At 43.7% G+C, this 20,626-nt stretch overlaps 1 protein-coding gene across 1 annotated transcript in view; it reads right to left on the minus strand.

The window, feature by feature from the left end:
- The window catches only part of PKHD1 (PKHD1 ciliary IPT domain containing fibrocystin/polyductin), a gene marked incomplete at its 5' end in the record, with an annotated part of 273,226 nt that overhangs the window by 145,813 nt on the left and 106,787 nt on the right, over nucleotides 1-20,626 (minus strand). The window contains 4 exons of the mRNA XM_084262525.1: nucleotides 1,071-1,196; nucleotides 2,910-3,104; nucleotides 4,727-4,884; nucleotides 5,524-5,731. Of these exons, the coding sequence (XP_084118651.1) occupies nucleotides 1,071-1,196; nucleotides 2,910-3,104; nucleotides 4,727-4,884; nucleotides 5,524-5,731 (687 nt within the window). The remainder of the gene's footprint in view (nucleotides 1-1,070; nucleotides 1,197-2,909; nucleotides 3,105-4,726; nucleotides 4,885-5,523; nucleotides 5,732-20,626) is intronic.

Raw genomic sequence — 20,626 nt, forward strand, 5'->3', positions numbered from 1 at the left:
GCAAATAGCCAGCTATAATAAATAGTCCAAATGATAACAAAATGATATATAAATTCATCCATCAGATCCTCTGAAGCTGCTGACAGTGAAGCCCTTAAAGACATCTTGGGCATAAAGTGGAAACTTTCAGCTCAACTCAGAGTCCTTTAACACAGATGCATGTCTTGGCATGAGTGATACAAGGGATGCCAGCACATTGGAGAACTTGTTCTGCTTCCCCATGGCCAAAGGGATTCTGTGCATCACCTTGGACGAGCTGTTGCACCTCTCTAAGCCAGCTTTCCTCATCTGCAAGTTGTGTACAATGATTCTTGTTTTATAGTCTCTTCTGTTTAAATTGTAATCCATCACTTCTTGTTATATTTATATATAAGACTTCACATAGGGACTCGCTGTGTGTGTAACTGCAGGATCAGGACTGAAGGCTTTTCTTCTCCCCTCTGTTTATCTTAAAAATGGTCATTTTTATCCCATCTCTGGTGGAAAACAAGAATCAAGCTCTATCTTTAGGTATTGAGGCAACATGAGATCCCAGCAGAAGATGCTGCAAGTCAGTCTCCTGATGGTTGGTTAGGAGAAAAATTTTGTTGTTTAACATTTTTGTTGCTCCAAGCTCCAATTTATTTAAGTGCTAAATCCTCTGCTTAACTTTTAACATATGCTTTCACTCCATTATCTTCGATGTCAAATGACTGAAGTTAAAGGTAAGTATGCTCTTAAATGCCTCACTGAGCTGGGGCCTTAAATATTGCATAATGGCACTCTTCCAAAGACAGATAAATCAATCCTCTAAAAAAACCTTGTGTACTGAAAAAAAGGGGAATCCAGACCAAATAAAGACTGACCTAAATAGACAGAGAGTGTATGGTCAAATGGAAAAAGCTCCTAGAAGTTGCATGTGGAATTGTGGAAGCTTTATTCCAGACTCACTGATACTAAAAGATGTGACTAAAGTTCTTGGGATGCTGTTAAGGATCCACCATTCTAACCTCCAAAGGCATTTTCATACAAATGGCAATCAGCACATGTTGCTGTTATGTGCAGGATAGTTATTTTCCTGTTTCACTTACCCAGTAGAAGCCCATGTCCTGAAATGTTATAGAAAACATTATTGTCCACACTAAGGTTTGAGATCCCGGTGAGATGGAGTCCTTGGCCAAAGGAATCCAGAACACAACAGCCACGTATGTAAGAGTCTGGAAAGAAATAGATGTTCTGAGCAAAAAACAGCTTGAAGGTTGGGAAAGTTTTATGTTAGCTCCTCATCCTTTGCTGCTGTGCAATTCATCCTTTTGGCTCCTGTGAGACTGCTTGGTTGCAGCTGCCCAGCCTTACTCACTTGGCTTTGCCAGCTCACCAAATCTTTACTAACAGGTGGGCATTGCTGAGATGGGCACAGTAGGGAAGAGGGGCCCTGAGAGCAGAAATGTCTGGTTAATGGAGGTGGTGCACTGTTGTGAGGAGATCCAGTGAAAGGCTAGGGTAAAATCCCCAGGATGAAGTATCTTACCAGCTCAGGCAGTGGGGTGGTTGAAGTAGGAGTGAAGGAGGGCGGGAATGTTTCATAAAGGGAGGGAGGACGGGGCAGGTATCTCATACACCTTGTCTAGCCAAGCATGGTGACCTGCCCACTGCACTCCAGGACCACAGCCAGAACTGCTTCTGCCACCAAGAAGCCTGTATTTTCACCCAGTGATGAAGATGGCATAGGAAAGGTGTAAGCTGGAGGTGAAAGTCTCCTCCAGCACCCTTAAAACATTTGAGCCCACCAAACTTGTTCCTATCCCCACCAGTCTACAGAGCTCTCACTGCCACTTCAACAGAGATGAATTTTGCACTTCGAGGTGATAAAGTCAAAAACCACAGCCTCAAGCCACCTCTAGGCTCCTTCATGGCACCCTAATGCATTCATTTCCAGAGCTGGAAGTACCATGCCAACTCTGTCCAGAGATGCAAAGGAACTAAAGCACCTTAAAGCACTCCAACAAGTTTCAACTGGGCTTAGACTACAGGTGACGTTTTCTTGCATTAAACTTGTCAACTGCCCTGAGAGCAGGTTTTGCAGACATCTACTCCTGCTTTGAATCATAGAATCATAGAATGGTCTGGGTTGGAAGGGACCCCAAGGATCATAGAGCTCCAACCCCCCTGCCACAGGCAGGGACACCAACCTCCAGGCCTGGATCTACACAAGACTGCCCAGGGCCCCATCCAACCTGGCCTTGAACACCTCCAGGGACGGGGAATCTACTACTTCTCTGGGCAGCCTGTTTCAGCACCTCACCACTCTTTCTGTAAAAAACTTCCCCCTAATATCTAATCTAAACCTTCCCTCCTTTAGCTTTAGTCCATTCCCCCTTGTCCTGCCATTATCTGCTCTTTTAAAAAGTCGAATCCCCTCCTGCCTATAAGCTCCCTTCAGGTACTGGAAGGCTGCAATGAGGTCCCCCCGCAGCCTTCCCTTCTCCAGGCTGAACAAGCCCAGGTCCCTCAGCCTCTCTTTGTAGGGCAGGTGCTCCAGCCCTCTAATCATCCTTGTGGCCCTCCTCTGAACCGTCTCCAACAGTTCCACATCCTTCTTGTATTGGGGGCCCCAGATCTGGACACAGTACTCCAGATGGGGCCTCACAAGGGCAGAGTAGAGAGGGACAATCCTCTCCCTGTCCCTGCTGGCCACTCCTCTTCTGATGGAGCCCAGGATACCATTGGCCTTACGAGCTGCAAGAACCACTGCTGGCTCATGTTAAGTTTCTCATCCACCACAATCCCCAAGTCCTTCTCAGCAGGGCTACTCTCAAGAAGCTCTTCTCCCAGTCTGTATCTGTGTCTGGGATTCTTCCGGCCCAAGTGGGCAGGAAAAGAAGGACATCTGAGGTCATTTGGGTCAACCTCCAGTGCAGCTCTCTCACCTGCCATCCGTGCATTGCCAGCAACAGTCAGGGCACTGCGGTGCTGCCGAAACACTTGGCCACCGTGGCGGAGCTGGACGCCCTCCATCCAGAGATGACTCTCCTCTCCCTGGAAGGCCTCCACAACCACAATAGCCCCCAGGTCCCGAGACCCCAGCTGCCTCTCACTTCGCTTGTACAGACACTTGGAGCCACCTAGAACACAACCCGGAGGGAGCGGTCAGTGCTACTTCTCCATGGTGACCTTGGGGTGTACAGGGTGCCCCAAGGAACATCATGACACCCACCACATTGACCCAGTGAAACTTCGTCTCCAGCAGCAATCTGAAACATGGGTCCAAAAAGGAAGAGCTGCAGGCAAGTGTGTTTGATACTCCCTCTAAATATTCTCATGGTTTCTTCCCTAAGAGCCTGGACATTTTGAGAGGAATATATATTAAAGCCAGCAGGAAGCTGTGATAGTTTTATGCTTTGGAAAGTTCCTTGTGTTCGATTTTAAATAGTCCTGTGCATGGGGAAGATGGATTTGACATTGATTTACCTTGGGTGAGGTTCCTGAAAAGGGGATTGGGCACGGATGTACTGAACTAAACTGAAATGAGGACATTTGGAAATTTCTCTAAAACTCCTGCTCTCCCCACTGTCCCTGCGGATGGGTGAGGAACTGTTACTACCCACAGTCTGAAGGCAAGGAAAGTAAATCATAGGGCTGGGGAAGGAATTGACATTCCTGAAAGCCATCCTTCCATGGGGCTGTGCTTGGGATATTTTGCTACAAAGGGATTCAGGCTACAAATGTGCAACTTGGGCTTGTTCAGTGGAGGTGCAGAGGAGATTTCAAATTCCAGCACTGCCTATTTATGCTCAGTAATGCTCATTTTTCTTTTAAAGAAGGTAAATTAACCACAAAAAACACTGCCCACTCATCTTCTGCTGACTCCTCTGAGAAATCCTCCTATCCTGTAACTCAAATAAAAACCCTCAAATGGTTAGCACATTTCAGACACTATATTTATGAGTTCCACAGAAAATGGACCATAAATCCGTGAGTAATATAAGCAGTTGGCTGCTAGATATCAAATGAAGTCTTGTGTCACAGTTTGAAAGCCCAAGGCATTTTATTTTTAAAGGAAACCTTACACCTGGGTTGCCAGATAACCTAACTCTCCTTAAATTATAATCACTGTGTCTGATTCTTCTTCTTCCTCATGAGCTGGTGTAAATCAGGAAGCCACCTGTCAAACTTTATGGTGTGTCATACAGGTAAAACTAAAGGAGGACTGGGATACCTAGGATTATTTCATCAGTTACTATATGCTACAGGAAACCATCACCCATTATTTTTTCTCAGTATCCCTAAACATTAAACATCATCTCAATATTTTACACTAAAAGTACAAACAGCAATGGCCTGGTTTAGTTTTTTTTCTTTCTTTCTTTCTTCTTAAAGTGAGTAAATAGTAAACACAATTAAAAATTTAATATATTATGTACACTGAAACATGTTTTCAGAAGATAGTTTTTTTTTTACTACACCCTTAGGCTCAGGCAGAACTAAAGGGTCTTTCCCAAGATGGCTTGAAACAAGAATGTGAAAATAATGCATCTGAGATATGCAATGAAATGCAGTTCTACTCCCAAGACTTCACACTTCAATGTCAAACAATGTTTGGAAAGATAAACTTGTTTTCCTGGTGCTGGTATGTCTCAGATTTCTCCTATTAAGAAATATTTCTCATGTACAGTGATATTACAATGTGATCTTCATGGAGTCATTTTCCTCTTTGGTATATTTCTGTGAGAAAAGACCTCCTCACCTCTTGCAACACCTGCTTTTCCACACTGTCTGAGGTGTGACATCCTCTCCATCGTGACATTTCCTTGAACAACCACCCTTCTGCTAATCAGTGCCACCACAGCTCTCAAAGGTAGGCTTTCACCATCCACCCATCCCTCTCCAATGTTGTGGGAGTACCTGGGGAAAGAGAAAAAAAGGCACAAAAGTATTTGCACCTGTCAGTTGGCAAGAATGATATTTACCCTAAACTTTTGACTCCAACTGGCCAAATTCAGAGCAGGTTTCAGTCCTATCTCCCCACAGACAGTGGCACATCCAATGTCTCTGCATATATGGGCTAGATCTATCTTTCCTTGGCTGATGTTTCTTTCCATTGTTTTGTCTCTCACATTTTCCTTAGATTATACATATGTTTACACCAAATAGTTGAGACTTTGAGTGTCCTTACTGAAGTTAAGATGCTGGGAAAAGAAAAAGAACAGAAAAAGTACTCTGTGAAGAAATTAATTATGCAGGGAATTTCTTCGTCAACCCTATGCTGAGGCCACCAGACTGTACTGGCCATCAGTGTTTTCTGCTTCAAAGGTTTTCTGAGCTCATGGTTATGATACAGAATTTAACCATAGTCTGAAACATTCAGGATTAAACATCCACTAGCTTTAGGGGGAACAAGGAACCGAAATCTCTCTGACCACCTTTGTTAAAGGGATTTATATAGTTATTATCCCACAGGAAACAGCAAATCCTCAGTTTGACCAAATTCTCCCCTGGTACAGCTCTTTTCTATAGAAAACCCCTTGGCCCTTGAAAGGATACCTGAGCGGTGATCTAAGGTGCAGCTCTGTGTTGTTCACAGACTCAATAACAGCTATTTCTTCTTGCTGCTCTGCACCTCCAAGGCCTGTCCTTCCCACCACAATTTCATCACCAGGTTGCCAGTCAACAGGTTCCTGGAGCACTAATCGTGTGTCATTAGCATGAGCTGATGATTTCAAGGATGTGAAAGGTACTTTAGGCATCCAGCCTGGAAAAATAAAAGAAAATCAAATTTTAAAAGCAATTTAATCAACATAAAAAACCAGGAGCAGCATGCTTAGAAAACACAGCCTCACTTGGAGCATCCCACAGTCATGCATTTCCTTTTGATACTGTGGAGGAGAGACAGGATGAATACTACAAAAGAAGAGACTCCTTCGCTGGAGACATTCAAACCCACCTGGATGTGTTCCTGTGTGATTTAGTCTGGGTGATCCTGCTCTGCAGGGGGGTTGGACTAGATGAGCTTTTGAGGTCCCTTCCAACTCCTAATGTTCTGTGACTCTCTGATTTGTGCACATCTGCTTGGATCAGAAACGCACTGCTTTGCAAACAACATCTTAATGTCATACCTTTTGTCTCTATGGGTTCCAAAAGCTGAAGAAACGTGCTGGAAATAAGTTTGCTCAACAGGTGATGGGAGCTGAGGTTCAGTTTTTTCCCCCAGAGTGACCTCCCTGTGTGAGAAACACCCTCTTCTTAAGCACCTTTTATAATCAACAGAGAAAAGCAATCTGTGCAAAGACTGTAGTCTTTAACCAAGTTCAAAAAGTTCCCCAGTCAAGTGTCCAAAAAGGCATGGACTGAATCCCATGTGTCTCCTGTCCAGGTGACAGAAGATAGAACAAGGGGAAATGGGCTCAAGCTGACCCAGGGCAGGTTCAGATCAGATGTGAGGGTAAAGTTCTTCCCTGAAAGTGTTGTGGGGCTGTGGAACAGGCTGCCCAGGGAGGGGGCTGAGTCCCCACCCCTGGGGGTGTTTAACAGATGGGTAGATGAGGTACTTAGGGATATGGTTTAGCATAGGACAGGAATGGTTGGACTCGATGATCTTAAAGGTCTTTTCCAACCTTGTGATTCTGTGATTCTCTAAGCCTACAATTAACACATCCACAAAACCACAAGCTTCTGCTGGTAGCATTCCAGTGATTTATGCAAAGAGAAATACCACCACTTTCAAAAACTTTCAAAGGGTGACCACAGGTTACTCAGCTAGCAACATGAGGTCATTTTGGCACCGTGTCCAGTGGATGATCCAAAATGAGGGGTCATGAGGGGAAAGCTTGGGTTAAGTGAGTTATTTGGCCATGCAAACAATAGGCTGAAAAATCAAATCCAAACCTAAAATGGTTAGCATGCAACCAGCCTGCTTTCAAATAGTTGGCAAAAAGCAATGAAGGGAACAAAACAAAACAGGTGCTGATGATCCTTCTTAGTGCTTTTTTAAATATGGTTGGGTCAGCATAAGATTGTGTGATGATGGAAACAGGATTCTACAGGTGCCTAGAAATGCATCTCAAGTTATTTCCAGAGCTAAGAACGCTCTGTGGGCAATGAACTTCCTCCACAGGTGATGTTTCTCAAGGAGTCTCCTCAGCTGCAGCTAGGTAGAAGAGAACAAAACCTGGAGGTCCCAAGGAAGTGTACAGCAACAAACACACAAAAGTCGTTGTACTTCTTATCTTTTTAAATAAAGGGGTTTGGTTGTTTTGAAGTGAATTCTCACCCACAAACAATATTTTGGTCATTTTTATCAAATCTTGTTCAATGTATTTAAAAAAAAATAGTTCATGAGGGAGTTTAAAAACTCTCTCATTTTTAATTTTTTCCCCATCAATTTTCCTTTTAAAATTAAGAAAACTACAAACATCAAATTTCCAATGTCTGTCTTTTTTTTTTTTTTAATAAGGAAGTAAATATTTCATTAGAAAAGAGTTTGCTTCAGCCTTTTTCATCTGAAAGTGGAAATAACATCACATACTATCTGGAATTATGTAACTTTGGGGACTTTTTCCCAGAAAATTTGAATGCCAGGAAACATTGCTGAAACTTATTCTTGGTGAAGCATTAGTCTGGTTAGACCTGAAAACCTATTTTCAGCTTTGAGCTAAAGTTCACTTAACATCCCTATGGATGGGGATGAGTTCCAGCAGTGTGAATTCTCCGGTCAGCACAACTGCCCCTTGCATCAGCAACCTTTGGCCACCTCTTAGCAAGGTTAAAACTGCAGATTCCCAAATCTCCTCCTCCTCTTCAGTTGACATACTGTCAAGTCCATTCGCAACAAGCCCCAGCAATGAAACATCTTGCATCTCACCTTCCCTTCTTTGCTTCACGATGTTCACTTAAACTCTTGGTATTTCTTTTTCCCTAGCAGGGTTTGGAACAGATTGGTCCAGTGAGATCCAACACACTGAACACCATCAGGGGAGAGACCATGTTACTCACACACCCACCTTTAGTATATTTTTCCTTCCCTCCTTTGCAATAGATCATCATTTACCTTTAGCCCACAGCAAGTTACTGTCCTCCCTGGCTGTACTATAGAAAAGTAATAACACCAGAAATCACCAAGGGTAGAGGTTGCATTCAATAAATCATTTTCAAATTATTTTAAGCAAAATTCTCTCTCTCTCAATTTCCTGTTTCACTTTCTCTTTGCTTATACTCTAGTGTCCCAGTTCTTTCCTTAACGAAGACAGAAATAAGGAGTAGCACCTCCAAGTCAATTCACAGCAGAAACAGAGAAAGTATAGTCTGTCATCTTGAAGTATATTTGAGCACCTGCTCTGTGTGTCAACAAGTTGAAGGGCATCTAAACCTAGCTGAGATACTTCTGGCTTATTATCTTTTCTTGTTTTTCTTAAATTAGAATTGAAATTTCTCAGCTTACTGCTAATCAGATCTCCCAGACATCCTTCACTTAATGCTTTGAATGAACTTTAGTTGATATGATGGAAGTGTTTTGGTAGGTATCAGATGGATTTCTTTCAGATGAAACTAATGCCAACACTGTAATCCAGTAGGACATATAATACACTTTAGATGCTAATGCAACCAGACTAGAATGATTCTATAGTAACCTCAAAAACACATAGAGTGTGGAACCTGCATGCTCAGCACCTACATCATTCCCTCGCCAGATCTCCTTCTATTGGGCCACACCGTGTCCAAATGCACACATAGCCAAAGCCCACCTTGTGCCATTCATGACCTCAGAGGTGAAAGATTTTCCCCACGAGACCTCATCCTCAGCACAGCCTTAGCCAGCTTAAAAACAACCCCTCTTGATATCAGCCCATGTGCATTCTTTTACAGCAGCAGTCTCGTCATCTTTATTCATTTACCTTCTTCCACTGAGTGTTTGTCATGAATTTTTAGGACTCACATAAAAACCAACGACTGACAGCAACCATCTGCATGTTGAGCAGCAGGCATTTTCTACATTTTTTTCTCCAGTTCTGGACATTTTGTTTATAGTATTGATTTGTGTGCATGTGGTTCATGTTGTGTGTTTGTGTGCATCTGTGGCTAGACGTGACTGAATCCCATTGTGTACATCTGTCACACACATACTACACCAAAGCTGCTGGGCAACAACTCTTGTCATTAAGAGGTGCAAACTAACATTCTGCATTAAAATATGTTCTAATGGAAAAGGCTTGTTTCAGGATTTTTTCCACTTTCAAGCTCTGAAAGGAAAGTATTCTTAATATATTTTGTTCCAAAAGAAGAGCATTCAAAACTTCCAGACATTTCCCTCTCCTTTTTCTTTTTCCTTTTTACTTTTTCTTTTTTCTATTTCTCTTTTCTTCTTTTCTCTCTCTTTTTTTTAATTTCTTACTGTGCTTTTCCAGTCTCTCTGTCTCCCATTCATAGAATCATAGAATCGTAGGGGTTGGAAGGGACCTCCAGAGATCATCGGGTCCAACCCCCCTGCCAAAGCAGCTCCCCAGCTCATATTGCACAGATAGGTGTCAAGATGGGTCTTGAATATCTCCAGAGATGGAGACTCCACCACCTCCCTGGGCAGCCTATTCCACTGCTCTGTCACCCTCACGGTGTAAAAGTTCTTCTGCATGTTGGTGTAGAACTTCCTGTGCTCTAACTTGCAGCCATTGCCCCTTGTCCTGTCTTCACAGACCACTGAAAAGGGGCTGGCTATTTCCCCCTGCATCCCATATTTAAGGTATTTATAAACATTAATAAGGTCCCCCCTTAGTCCTCTTCTCTAGACTGAACAGCCCCAGCTCACTCAGCCTTTCCTCACATGGAAGATGCTCCAGGCCCTTAATCATCTCCATAGCCTCCTCTGGACTCTCTCCAGGAGATCCCTGGCTCTTTTATCCCAGGGAGCCCAGAACTGGACACAACACTCCAGGTGGGGCCTGACCAGGGCAGAGTAGAGGGAGAGGATCCCCGCCTTTGACCTGCTGCCCACACTCCTCCTGATGCCCCCCAGGATCCCATTGGCTCTCTTAGCCACCAGGGCACACTTCTGGGTCATGGCCAACCTGTCATCTACCAGGACCCCCAGGTCCTTCTCCACAGAGCTCTTCTCCAGCAGGTCACCTCCAGCCTGTACTGATTCAAGCAGTTATTCCTTCCCAGGTGCAAGACTTTACACTTGCTTTTGTTGAACTTGTTTCTCCCTGCCCAGCTTTCCAGCCTGTCCAGGTCTTGCTGGATGGCAGCACAGTTTTCCTGTGTTCCTGTTCAACAGTTTCTTTCACCTTTTTTCTGATCAATTAAGTGGGATATTTCTTTATATGTAAGACCTACTTCTATCAGATCCTCCCTCCCTTCTTCCCTTCCTTTTTATTTTCCCACACGTAACACCACCCACAGGTCAGATTCTCCTGTACTCCAAGCAGAATGAGTGACACAGGGTTTGGCAATACTTTTCTGGTCAGTGCACCAAGGAGGGACCATAGCTGAGGTTTCTTTGCTTTAATTACAGTATATCCCTAGCCCTGTGGGTTTGATGGGAGCCCATCATATATACACATAGGCAGAAATGTGCTATGCTGATTCCTTGAGGAGTCAACAGCTATTGCTGTTTAAAGTCTCCCATTCCCCTTTCAAAACCAAATTTACAGTTGGTAACCCTAAAAATTTGGGGGTTTACTTTGGAATTTTGTGACCTACACCTCACATAGTTCCATCTATAGGAAAACATGCAAACCCCATGTCCTTCAGCAGGTTTAAATGAAGATAGCTTGAAAAAGAGCACAACACTCCCCAAGCCCTTTAGTCACTGTCACCAGTACTGTCTGCAACTGCTTTCACTTAGTTTGGAGACTCTGGGTTGGTTTCAGGTGCCTAAAAATGTTATATTGAATGTATGATTGGCCTTCAGCTGCTGCTCCAGAAAAGCACTGGCCTGTCATAAGTCCAGCATCCTGTCTGCCAGACCCACATAGACACCTTGGATGCCATTCAGGGTGCCTGCAATGGTCCTTTAAATTAACACTCAGATAAATGAACAGCCAACCAGATGGCAGACACACAAATCAAACTCTTATTCTTGGAAGAAGTTTCCAGGTCTCTTATCACCTGTCAGAGGCTAACTAGATAGGGTCAGTCACTTTTCAGGGGCACTCCTATACCCATTTTTAAATAGGAAGGTGAAATGAGCTAATGAACATCTCAGGAGGGAATGATCTCCACACAGGAGACAACCTTTGTGTCCCAGAGGTCTTCTCCAGCTTCTCTATCTCAAAGAAGCAAAGAGCTCTCTACAAAATCATGAATACCTAAAGGGGGTGGTTCCTTGGAACAAAGATCCCAGTCTCTGCGGTCTGTCTGCAGGACCACCCTTTGGAGACCCAGGGCTGTCTTTCTTGTTTCCTCTTGGAAACAAACTCTATTTCAGATGAAACACAAACACAGGGTTCATAAAACAACCACCAGTAATTGGGACTGGTATGTGCAACAGGTAAATAAATGACTTGTTTGAAAGTAGAACATTTAAAAGACCAACAGTTGCAGTAAATTATTTCTTCCAAAAAAAAAATACTGCAAGCAGAAACACTCAAAAGTACTGAAAAATAGATGAATCTGTATAACTCCTCAATTATTGAGCTCATTTTGAATAATTAACTAAGCTCAGATTGGAAAAAAAAACCCACATCTTGAGATCTGAAGCAGAAGTGCCTTCATGTTAAAGGGACAGGACAGAGCCTTTAGACTTGAAATGCTATTGCAGGCAAAGTAACAATTGAACAATTCCCTAAACAACTTGGCAGAAACACCTTTAAACACAGAGCAGAGCAGAACCATGCTGTCAAATGGCAGCCCAGAAATACAAGTGACTTGAAAAAACATTCCAAAGTGAATTAATCACAAATCGTAGCATAAGGAACATCTTGGTACCAGGACCCCTGGTTTATGCTCTCTGTTGGAAGCACGATGTGAAGAGGCAGTCTTGTATAGACCTGGCAAAATTACTAAGAACAAGGCCATTATGATGAGCACAATGCCAGACTCCTCTATGTCAAGTAGAGAAGAAGAAAAGTAGTGAAAATTTAATTTCTTACAGCCCCTACCACACAACATTTCTATAAATCAATGCAGGATGCTATACAATTTCACTGACTGATTTCTCCTAGTCCTAGGTGGTTCAACCAGGGATGAGAATTTCACCTTTACAGGAATGTCTCAGAATCACATCAAAACTCAGCGAAGTTAGCAAGGTATTCCAGCATATAGTTGTCTCCAGGTTTAAAAGAAAGTAAGGTGTGGATTGTATCAGGTGTTGTAGGTTTAGATAAATTCAGTCATTTTTTACAATCCTCTGATCACAAAAGGCATCTTTTCCTCTTCCAAATGCACATTGGGTGGCTCAACAGGTGTTAAAAACTTAAAGTGGGTGTTGGAGAGCTATCTCTGGTCATCCAGCTTTGAAAGTAAAAGCTGCTACAGCTAGAAACACTGAAATAGAGGGGTTTGAAAATAAATTACTACAAGGCAGAGAGAGGCAGCTGTAAGCTAACTAAAGAGACAAGTCCTATAGTCAATGGGAAAAATAGGCTCCTGGGGAGCCTGCATATTCTGAATCACCTTCTGGAGGTGTTGCTCTGTCCCAGGAAAGGCTCAAGGAAGGCATCTCCTAATTCAGGGGTGGGTGGGAGGTTACCCTAAAGTGACTCAGAAGGAGCATTGGAACTAGTGGCTGCCCCCACAAAACAAGTTTTCCTTGGGTCTGAAGGGATGCACAGACTTATGCTTCCTGGTCACTGATACCCTCCTCTCCTTTATAACCCTAAGCACATGTCTGGCTTTTCTGCCAGCCTCTCAACACTCTGGAGCAGAAAGGGAGAGAGGTAGAGACAAAAAAGCGGTGCTATCGATCTCAGCTGAGAAAGGTTGCTTCAGATCCTTATCCCAGTGGGAAATTTTGCTTCAGACAAAACCAAACCTTTAAAGTGTCTGTTTGTCAGATTGGACAGTTATGAAGTGTTGAAGTGTTCATTTCACCCATTCCTTGTATGTTTATGAAAAGAAATCGCCTCCTTCCCACTGCTTGAAAATGGCTTCCAGCTTCCAGCAGAAAAGAAATTTGGATTCATCCTGGTAACCAAAGGATGTGCACAGCCCTCCAGGGGAGGGCTATGAAAATGATTGGAGGGCTGGAGCATCTCTCCAGCTGAGAAAGTTGGGCTTGTTCAGCCTGGAGAGGAGAAGTCTCCTGGGAGATCTTATAGCAGCCTTCTAGTACCTGAAAGGGCCTACAAGAAAGCTGGGGAGGGACTTTTTAGAAGGCCATGTAGTGATAGGATGAGGGGGGATGGTTTTAAATTGGAAGGGGTTAGATTTAGATTAGATATTAGGAAGAAATTTTTCAGTCTGAGGGTGGTGAGGCCCTGGCACAGGTTGCTCATTGAAATGGAAGTGTTCAGGGCCAGGTTGGATGGGGCCTTGGGTCTGGTCTAGTGAGAGGTGTCCCTGCCCATGGCAGGGGTCTTGGAAACTGATGATCTTTGAGGTACATTCCAAACTTAACCATTCTATGATTCTATGATTATTTTTATTAAAGTAGGGCCCACTTTAGATACTCAAAGCATGAAGATATCTGGGGCCAGACCTACAGTAGTCTCTCCACTAGAGACAGGCAAGTCCTACCACAGCACTCATTAACCTGAGGAGCCTACAGTTGTGTAGCCTTGATAAAACTTGATTTTATGCAAGCATGGGTGCAGCTTCCACAAGACTAAGTTATTAATCTCTTTCCACACGAAGGTGTAGAGGAGATGCAGAAGGCCTAAGTCACTTGTTTGGGGTTACACAAGTATCAGGGGTAAAGCTTGAAAGTGAGTTTTGTCTGAGCCAGCCCATTTTCTGAAAACCAAACTGTCCCATTTCAGCTAGAAATAATCTAATACACCTAAAAAACAAGTTAGACTCCATTTTCAGTTACTACTCACTCTTCAGCTATTAGATTCTGAGGCTGGTGGAAACTGAGTCAGCTCAAATGGACAAGCTGAAAAGTGATTAGTTTGCCCTGAGAAGCAGATCAGAACCAAAAGGGGATGTCAGAGCTCCCAAAGTCACCCCCAGCAGTCTGTAAGACACCACAAGATGGTAACACTGTAATCCCACCACTTCTTTCCCTTCAGATACTTAGAGCTCCTGCCCTTCATCTGATCCATTCTCTCTAGATGATGATTCCAGTCAACACATAAATCTCTCAGCCTTGCGCTTTCTCCTGTGGTTCCTTCAAATTTGGTCCCTTTCTGCTTTCTGTGTCTGTCTGACACCACATCTCCAAATTACTACATATCTTCATCCTGTAACTTCAGGAATGTATGGGACATGGACAGAGAAAACTGACTGATCAATCAGTCCTTGGTTGATTTGTGAAGGCTTGTGGCTTGAGCAGGTAAAAAAACTTCATGATTTTTTTCAGCCAGGTTTAACCAAGCTCTTCAGTTCTTCTATCCACAGATTTACCCTCCATGTGTCTTTATGCTTCCATGTCCTCACAGAATCACACAACTGCACAGTGACCAGGTTGGAAAAGACTTTAAGATCGAGTCCAACCATTCCTGTCCTATGCTAAACCATATCCTTAAGTACCTCATCTACTCATCTTTTAAACACATCCAGGGTCAGTGACTCAACCCCTTCACTGGGCAGCTTGTTCCAGGCCCTGACAACTCTTTCAGTAAAAGTTTTTTCCTAACATCTACTCTGAACCTGCCCTGGCACAGCTTTGTACCATTTCCTCCTGCCAGGTTCTGCTGCATTGGTCCTACTCCTCCTTTCAGGTAGCTGTAGAGAGCAATGAGGTCTTACTTCACCCTTCTCTTCTCCAGGCTGAACAGCCCTAGCTCCCTTAGCCTCTCTTCATCAGACCTGTTCTCCAGACCCCTCATCAGCCTGGTTGCCCTTCTCTGCACCCTCTCCAGCACAGCAATGTCCTTCCTATACTGTGGTACCCAAAACTGCACAGAGCACTCGAGATGAGTCATTTAACTTTATATACCCAGGGAACTTCCTAACCAAGCCTGACAGCAAACAGTGTGAGACACGTCCAGAGTTAGGCAGAGCTGAAGAGTCTGGATTACGTAGAGGAGTGTTGTTAGAAACTTAAATGGGTTTTAGCAGGATTAGTTCCAGCTCTAAGTCTGCCATGGGACTATTGGTCTTCCTCTTAAAGGTTTTAAACTATCTTCCTCTTCTGGTATGGGACAACAGGCTCTGAACCCTCCTTCTCTTGACTACACAGGGCTGGGACCCTGCTGCGTATTGTCTTCTATTGACTGCAAATTAATTAACTCGTGTTACGAACACAGAGTTTGTTTGTAGTGTTGACAAACCATAAAGCTCTTTTAACACCTTTTGACAGTTTATTGGCGCTTTAAAGTTGAGGTAATGAGATCCCTGTATGCCACAAAAGGAATTTATAAGAACTGCAAGGCTCAGGCACACGATCTACTTACAAGTTATACTGCAGATAATCTGTCAATCTGCTGCAGCCGCGTTGTAAATCTTCAGTGTAAATGAGAATAAGATCTTTCAGTTCCCATGAATTGGAAGTGAAAAGAAACAAGCAGTTTAAGTCCCTCTCCCCCCACACACACAAAAAAGAAAAGAATTTTGCAAGAGAGAGAGTTAAAAATGTGATTCAATGGATTATAGCTATGATTTAAATAGCAAAGCAGAACAAGCCCCACCAAAACACATCAGCAGTATGAAAGTGTCTGGTTATAAAACACAAAACAATTTACCACAGCATTTCACATGTCAGCTTCCCCTCCACTGTCAAAACCCCTTGTTATTCCCTTTCCCCTATCCAGATTACACTGCCTACTCACACTTAGCTTGGTTATTCCTAAAACCTCCAAACTTCAATGTGATAAATGGCACTAAATGGCAATATATCCATTGGAAATGGGTGCTTCAGAAAAGGGGGAGCAAAGGGGTGTTCATATTTTTTTAGACCCATGACAGAGGCTTTTTGCTGCTGCTTCAGTTAATAAAAGGAACAAAAAATAATGTATACAATTTCTTAACTGAAAAAGAAGGTAATTTTTTTCCCAGAAAGCCTCCTTAGGATATGACACAGCTGTGCCACTACAGCTCTCTATGGCCAAACGGACCTTAAGGTCCCACACAAACTTAATTAAAGCGTCCTGGATGAACTTTCATGAATTTAGATTTGAAGAAGATTTCTTTTAAACAATGTGCCAGCTATCTCAACTCTTGCAGTGACTGAGTCACTGGCCATAAAGTGTAGGGAATGAGAAAAGGGAGAGCAAGAGCTGCTTCCCTACCTTTTCACAACATGTCTAAAAACATCCTCTTGAACCTTGAGCCCTCAAGTCCTCTGAACTTGAGGTTTGCCAGCTTAATTTTGCTCTCTGTTAATTCCAGTTCCAGCTCTATTCCCTAAGCATTTGCATGTTTCTAGCTTGTTTTGCAATGAGAGGAGTCTGGGGTTTATTTTTCCTGCTATGCATCTTCGAAAGACAGGAATGTCTCTGCTCTCAAAGTGGGAGATGTCTTCCCACCCCCATACAGTCCTGCAGGACAAACTGCTGTGTGTGGGCAGCTCCTGGGGAGATGCAGACTGTTTTTCTGCTACGTCCCAACACAGCCCATGCAGAAAGCTTTTCGTACATGCCCTGAGGTAAAATAGGAGGTCCTTTCTCATTTATAACTGCTTATTAACCCTTGGGACACGCAGGAGTTTATCAGCTTTTTGACAGTTGCACTGGCAATCTGCAGCAGCCTTGGTGCTGGCAGACTCAGGATCACCCTGGATATTTTAAATTGGATTTGAGCTATGGACCCATAGCTTGTCTCATGTCTCCATTGTGTAGGACCAAACCCAGCATTAGGCCCAAGCTGTATGAAAGGAATGGGCAGGCACAGGAAATTTGGACCTTCTTGGGCACCCCACATGAACCTTGGTAGGTACCAGAATGTTAGGCATTGGAAGGGACCTTGAAAGATCCAACCACCCCACCAGACCAGGATCACCTAGAGTAGGTCACACAAGAACATGTCCAGGTGGGGTTTGAATGTCTCCAGAGAAGACTCTACAACCTCTCTGGGCAGCCTGTCCCAGGACTCTGTCACCTTCACAATGAAAAGCTTTTCCTTGTGTTCATGTGGAACCTCCTCTGCTCCAGCTCGTACCCGCTGCCCCTTGTCCTACCACTGGACATCACTGAGAAGAGCCTGACTCCATCCTCCTGACACTCATCTTTTATATATTTATAGACATTGATGAGGTCACCCTTCAGTCTCCTTTTCTCCAGGCGAAATAGACCCAGCTCCCTCATCCTCTCCTCATAAGGAAGATGTTCCACTATGCATGAAGCCACCATGTGCCACCTTCCTTGTGACACCATCATGTGCTTGGCTCTGGGCAGAGGTCCTTCAAGGAGAATCTCTGCTTGATGGCCCACACACCCAAGGCCAAATGCAGACACGACTTCAGCATCTCTCTGGCTTCTTCTTCCTCTCTTGTAAAATAAGTGTAATTCTTTTCCATTAAGGTGGGTTCTGGAGGATGAAGTCTAAGTTTACAGCTACACAGATGGGATTTCACTCCAGATTCAAATGAGGCTAAACTTCCAACGTTTTCCACAGAACAAAAATCCACACACACAAAAAATTATCATTACACTTATTTTTTTCTTTGTACTGATACCACTTTTGGGATTTAAGCATTATGATTTTTGTTCTGTAAAAGCATTGCATATCACTAGGGTTGAAATGTTGATATGAAACAGAGACAAAATTAAAAATAATACAATGAAAGTCCAGATGAAAGCAAAACGATAGACTTAAGCATCTTCTCCTTCTCCCTGTGGGGGAAGAAAAAAAAACCCTGAAATCATCCAACCAAGAGGAAAAAGTTGCCAAATGTTTCATGAAACTATGTTTTCACCTTAAAGCGTTTCCACCTAAATATTTTTGAACAACACCCTCAAGAAAGCAACAAGCATCTGACTGAGGATGGGGAAAGCCATGTGGTTACACAGGTCTGTGGAAACACTCACCGTTGCTACATTACTCTGCATAAAAAGTACCATCCCCACCCACTGTCCCATAAACCCAGACATTGCACAGAATCAAATGGTTGGAAAAGACCTTTATCATCAAGTCCAACCCTTCCCATCCTATGCTAAACCATATCCCTAAGTACCTCATAGACCCATCTTTTACACACCCAGGGGTCGTGACTCAGCCCCCTCTCTGGGCAGCCTGTGCCACAGCCCCACAACTCCACCAGGGAAGAACTTTGCCCTCCCAGCTGAGCTGACCCTGCCCTGGCACAGCTTGAGCCCATTGCCCCTTGTCCCATCTCCTGTCCCCTGGCTGAAGAGACCATCTCGGGCCTCTCTACAACCTCCTGTCAAGTGATGATAAGGTCTCCCCTCAGCCTCCTCTTCTCCAGGCTCAACACCCCCAGCTCCCTCAGCTGTTCCTCAGATGATTTGCCCTCCAGCCCCTTCCCCAGCCTGGTTGCCCTTCTCTGGACACGCTCCAGGACCTCCATGTCCTTCTTGTAGTGAGGGGCCCAGAACTGGACCCAGCACTCAAGGTGCAGCCTCACCAGTGCGCCCAGTACAGGGGCACAATCACCTCCCCAGACCTACCCGAAGAGACCATCACCCACCTGTCTACAACCTCCCTTCAGGTAGCTGTAAGGTGGTGATATTTCCTCTAATCAGAGAAATTCCATCAGCCCAGAAAGGAAGGCAAAAGATGTTTCCCAGCTCCTTCACCCCTGTTGCATAAACCTGACACACAAACCACGCTCCATGCCTGAAAATAGCTCATGACCAAAGGTGCCACGCAGGAAAAACCTCTTTAAACTGACACCAGGAATAAACAGCTTCAAAGGCAGCAGCCAACTACTGCCTGGTCTCATCACAAGCTGCTCACCACTGTTAAACATTTGGCTTTACTGGCAGTTAATCTCCCCTGCCACTGCCGAAGGAGACGGGGATGCTGGGCAGCACGGCCATTTAAATACTAAGATCAGTTATCTGCATCCCCAGCACGTGATGGAAGGGAATTAGACAGGCAGGGAAAGTGGAGATGAGCCCAAGAGGAGGGTCCCTGCTTGGCTCAGCCTGCAGCCCTAAAAAACCCCAGCTCTGGGTCCAGGCTTCTCAGTTTGCCAAACTTTGCAGACTTGCTTCCATCCCAGGGTGGGATTTCCCCCTGGCTTTGCTGTTGGGTGCTTCTCTTCCTCCAGCCAACCTCCCAATGGTAGCTGGGGCCAGAATTGGAAGGGGTGTTTCAGTGTTATAGTCAAAGGTTTAAAAAAGGTGACTGTTGTCCCACAGAAAGCCTCCATACCTGTAGTAACCAACAGACCTTCCCCCATCGAGAATCACCATCTGATGGAGTACAGCTAATAGAGTACAGACAGCATATAGATAATAAGCTGTACTCTCATTATTTTATTATTTTATATTAACTTTATTTACTGTTGTTACTGTTACTCTATTTTTATTTCTATTGCTATTTTTATTTCTATTTTAATTTCTATTTCTATTTTTATTTCTAATTCTATATTTCTACTGCTTATCTATTTCTATTTATATATATATATGTGAACATCTCTCAGTCCCCTTTACATCATGTTTTCCTCATTAAGACCAGCACCAAAAATACAGAGCAACTGATTTATATTTGAATCAAAGATGCCTTTCTGCTAGAAAGAAGTGCAATCTATGAAAGACAGAGTGGCTTTGCCTGAACCCAGCTCTCTGTTGTTCTTCCCCCCCTCCACACCCCCCATCTGCTAGGTCTTTAAAATCTAATGGTCATCTTCTATTTGTGAATAAGAAAGTGAAGGAACAAGTCATTGTACATTAGTTGCTCTATGGGAAGTGTGTAAGTGCAGTTTCTTACCCCTACTGAACACAAGGGGATTCAAGGCAGCTTAGCCTTCTGTTCAAGAGCCATCTGCTTTAATGCATCATGTTAAAGTCAAGGTCTTGAAAGGAAAAATGCTGCCACAGAAGCCAAAAAAGTGTCCTGCAACCACCACACAGAATAACTAGCATCTAAGGAAAACCAACCTATGGAAGTGACCCCCAGAAAGGGAAAAAGGATCTGAACTCACAGAGTAACAGGGCTTCAGTCAATAGGAAATCATACGTATTGAATGGATGAACATTTCAGTAAGGTACAAAAATACAGCTTATCTTGAGCAGATCTCTGCACCCTATCTTGAATCCCCCTGCTGCAGATCTTTTCTCTCTTTTCTTTCCCCTGGGAAGATTTTTCTTTTTAATGTGTGAGTTAAAGCAGAACAAATTCTCTCATGTTGTCTATGATCTCTTAATCTCAAACTCTGCACAGATACAAAACACTGCTTAATGGAGGGAAAGCAAGAAGCATTTGATTAAATGTTTGATCTCTTGAGGAATGCAGAGGCTCTGTAGAGCACAGTGCACAGCCCACAAGTATTTTTGTGTTTTATTATTGATTAAAAGCGATTAAAATTAATAATTGGTTCAGCTGATTAAAAACACTTTCTTTTCTTCTTTTTCCTGAGCTAAGATTGTTTTGGATACAGGGAATTCTGGGATGGAAGTGCAGCATTGCCTCCGTAATGTCATCTGCCCCT

Source organism: Gallinula chloropus (genome assembly GCF_964237585.1).
Source record: "Gallinula chloropus genome assembly, chromosome: 3".
Taxonomy (NCBI): domain Eukaryota; kingdom Metazoa; phylum Chordata; class Aves; order Gruiformes; family Rallidae; genus Gallinula; species Gallinula chloropus.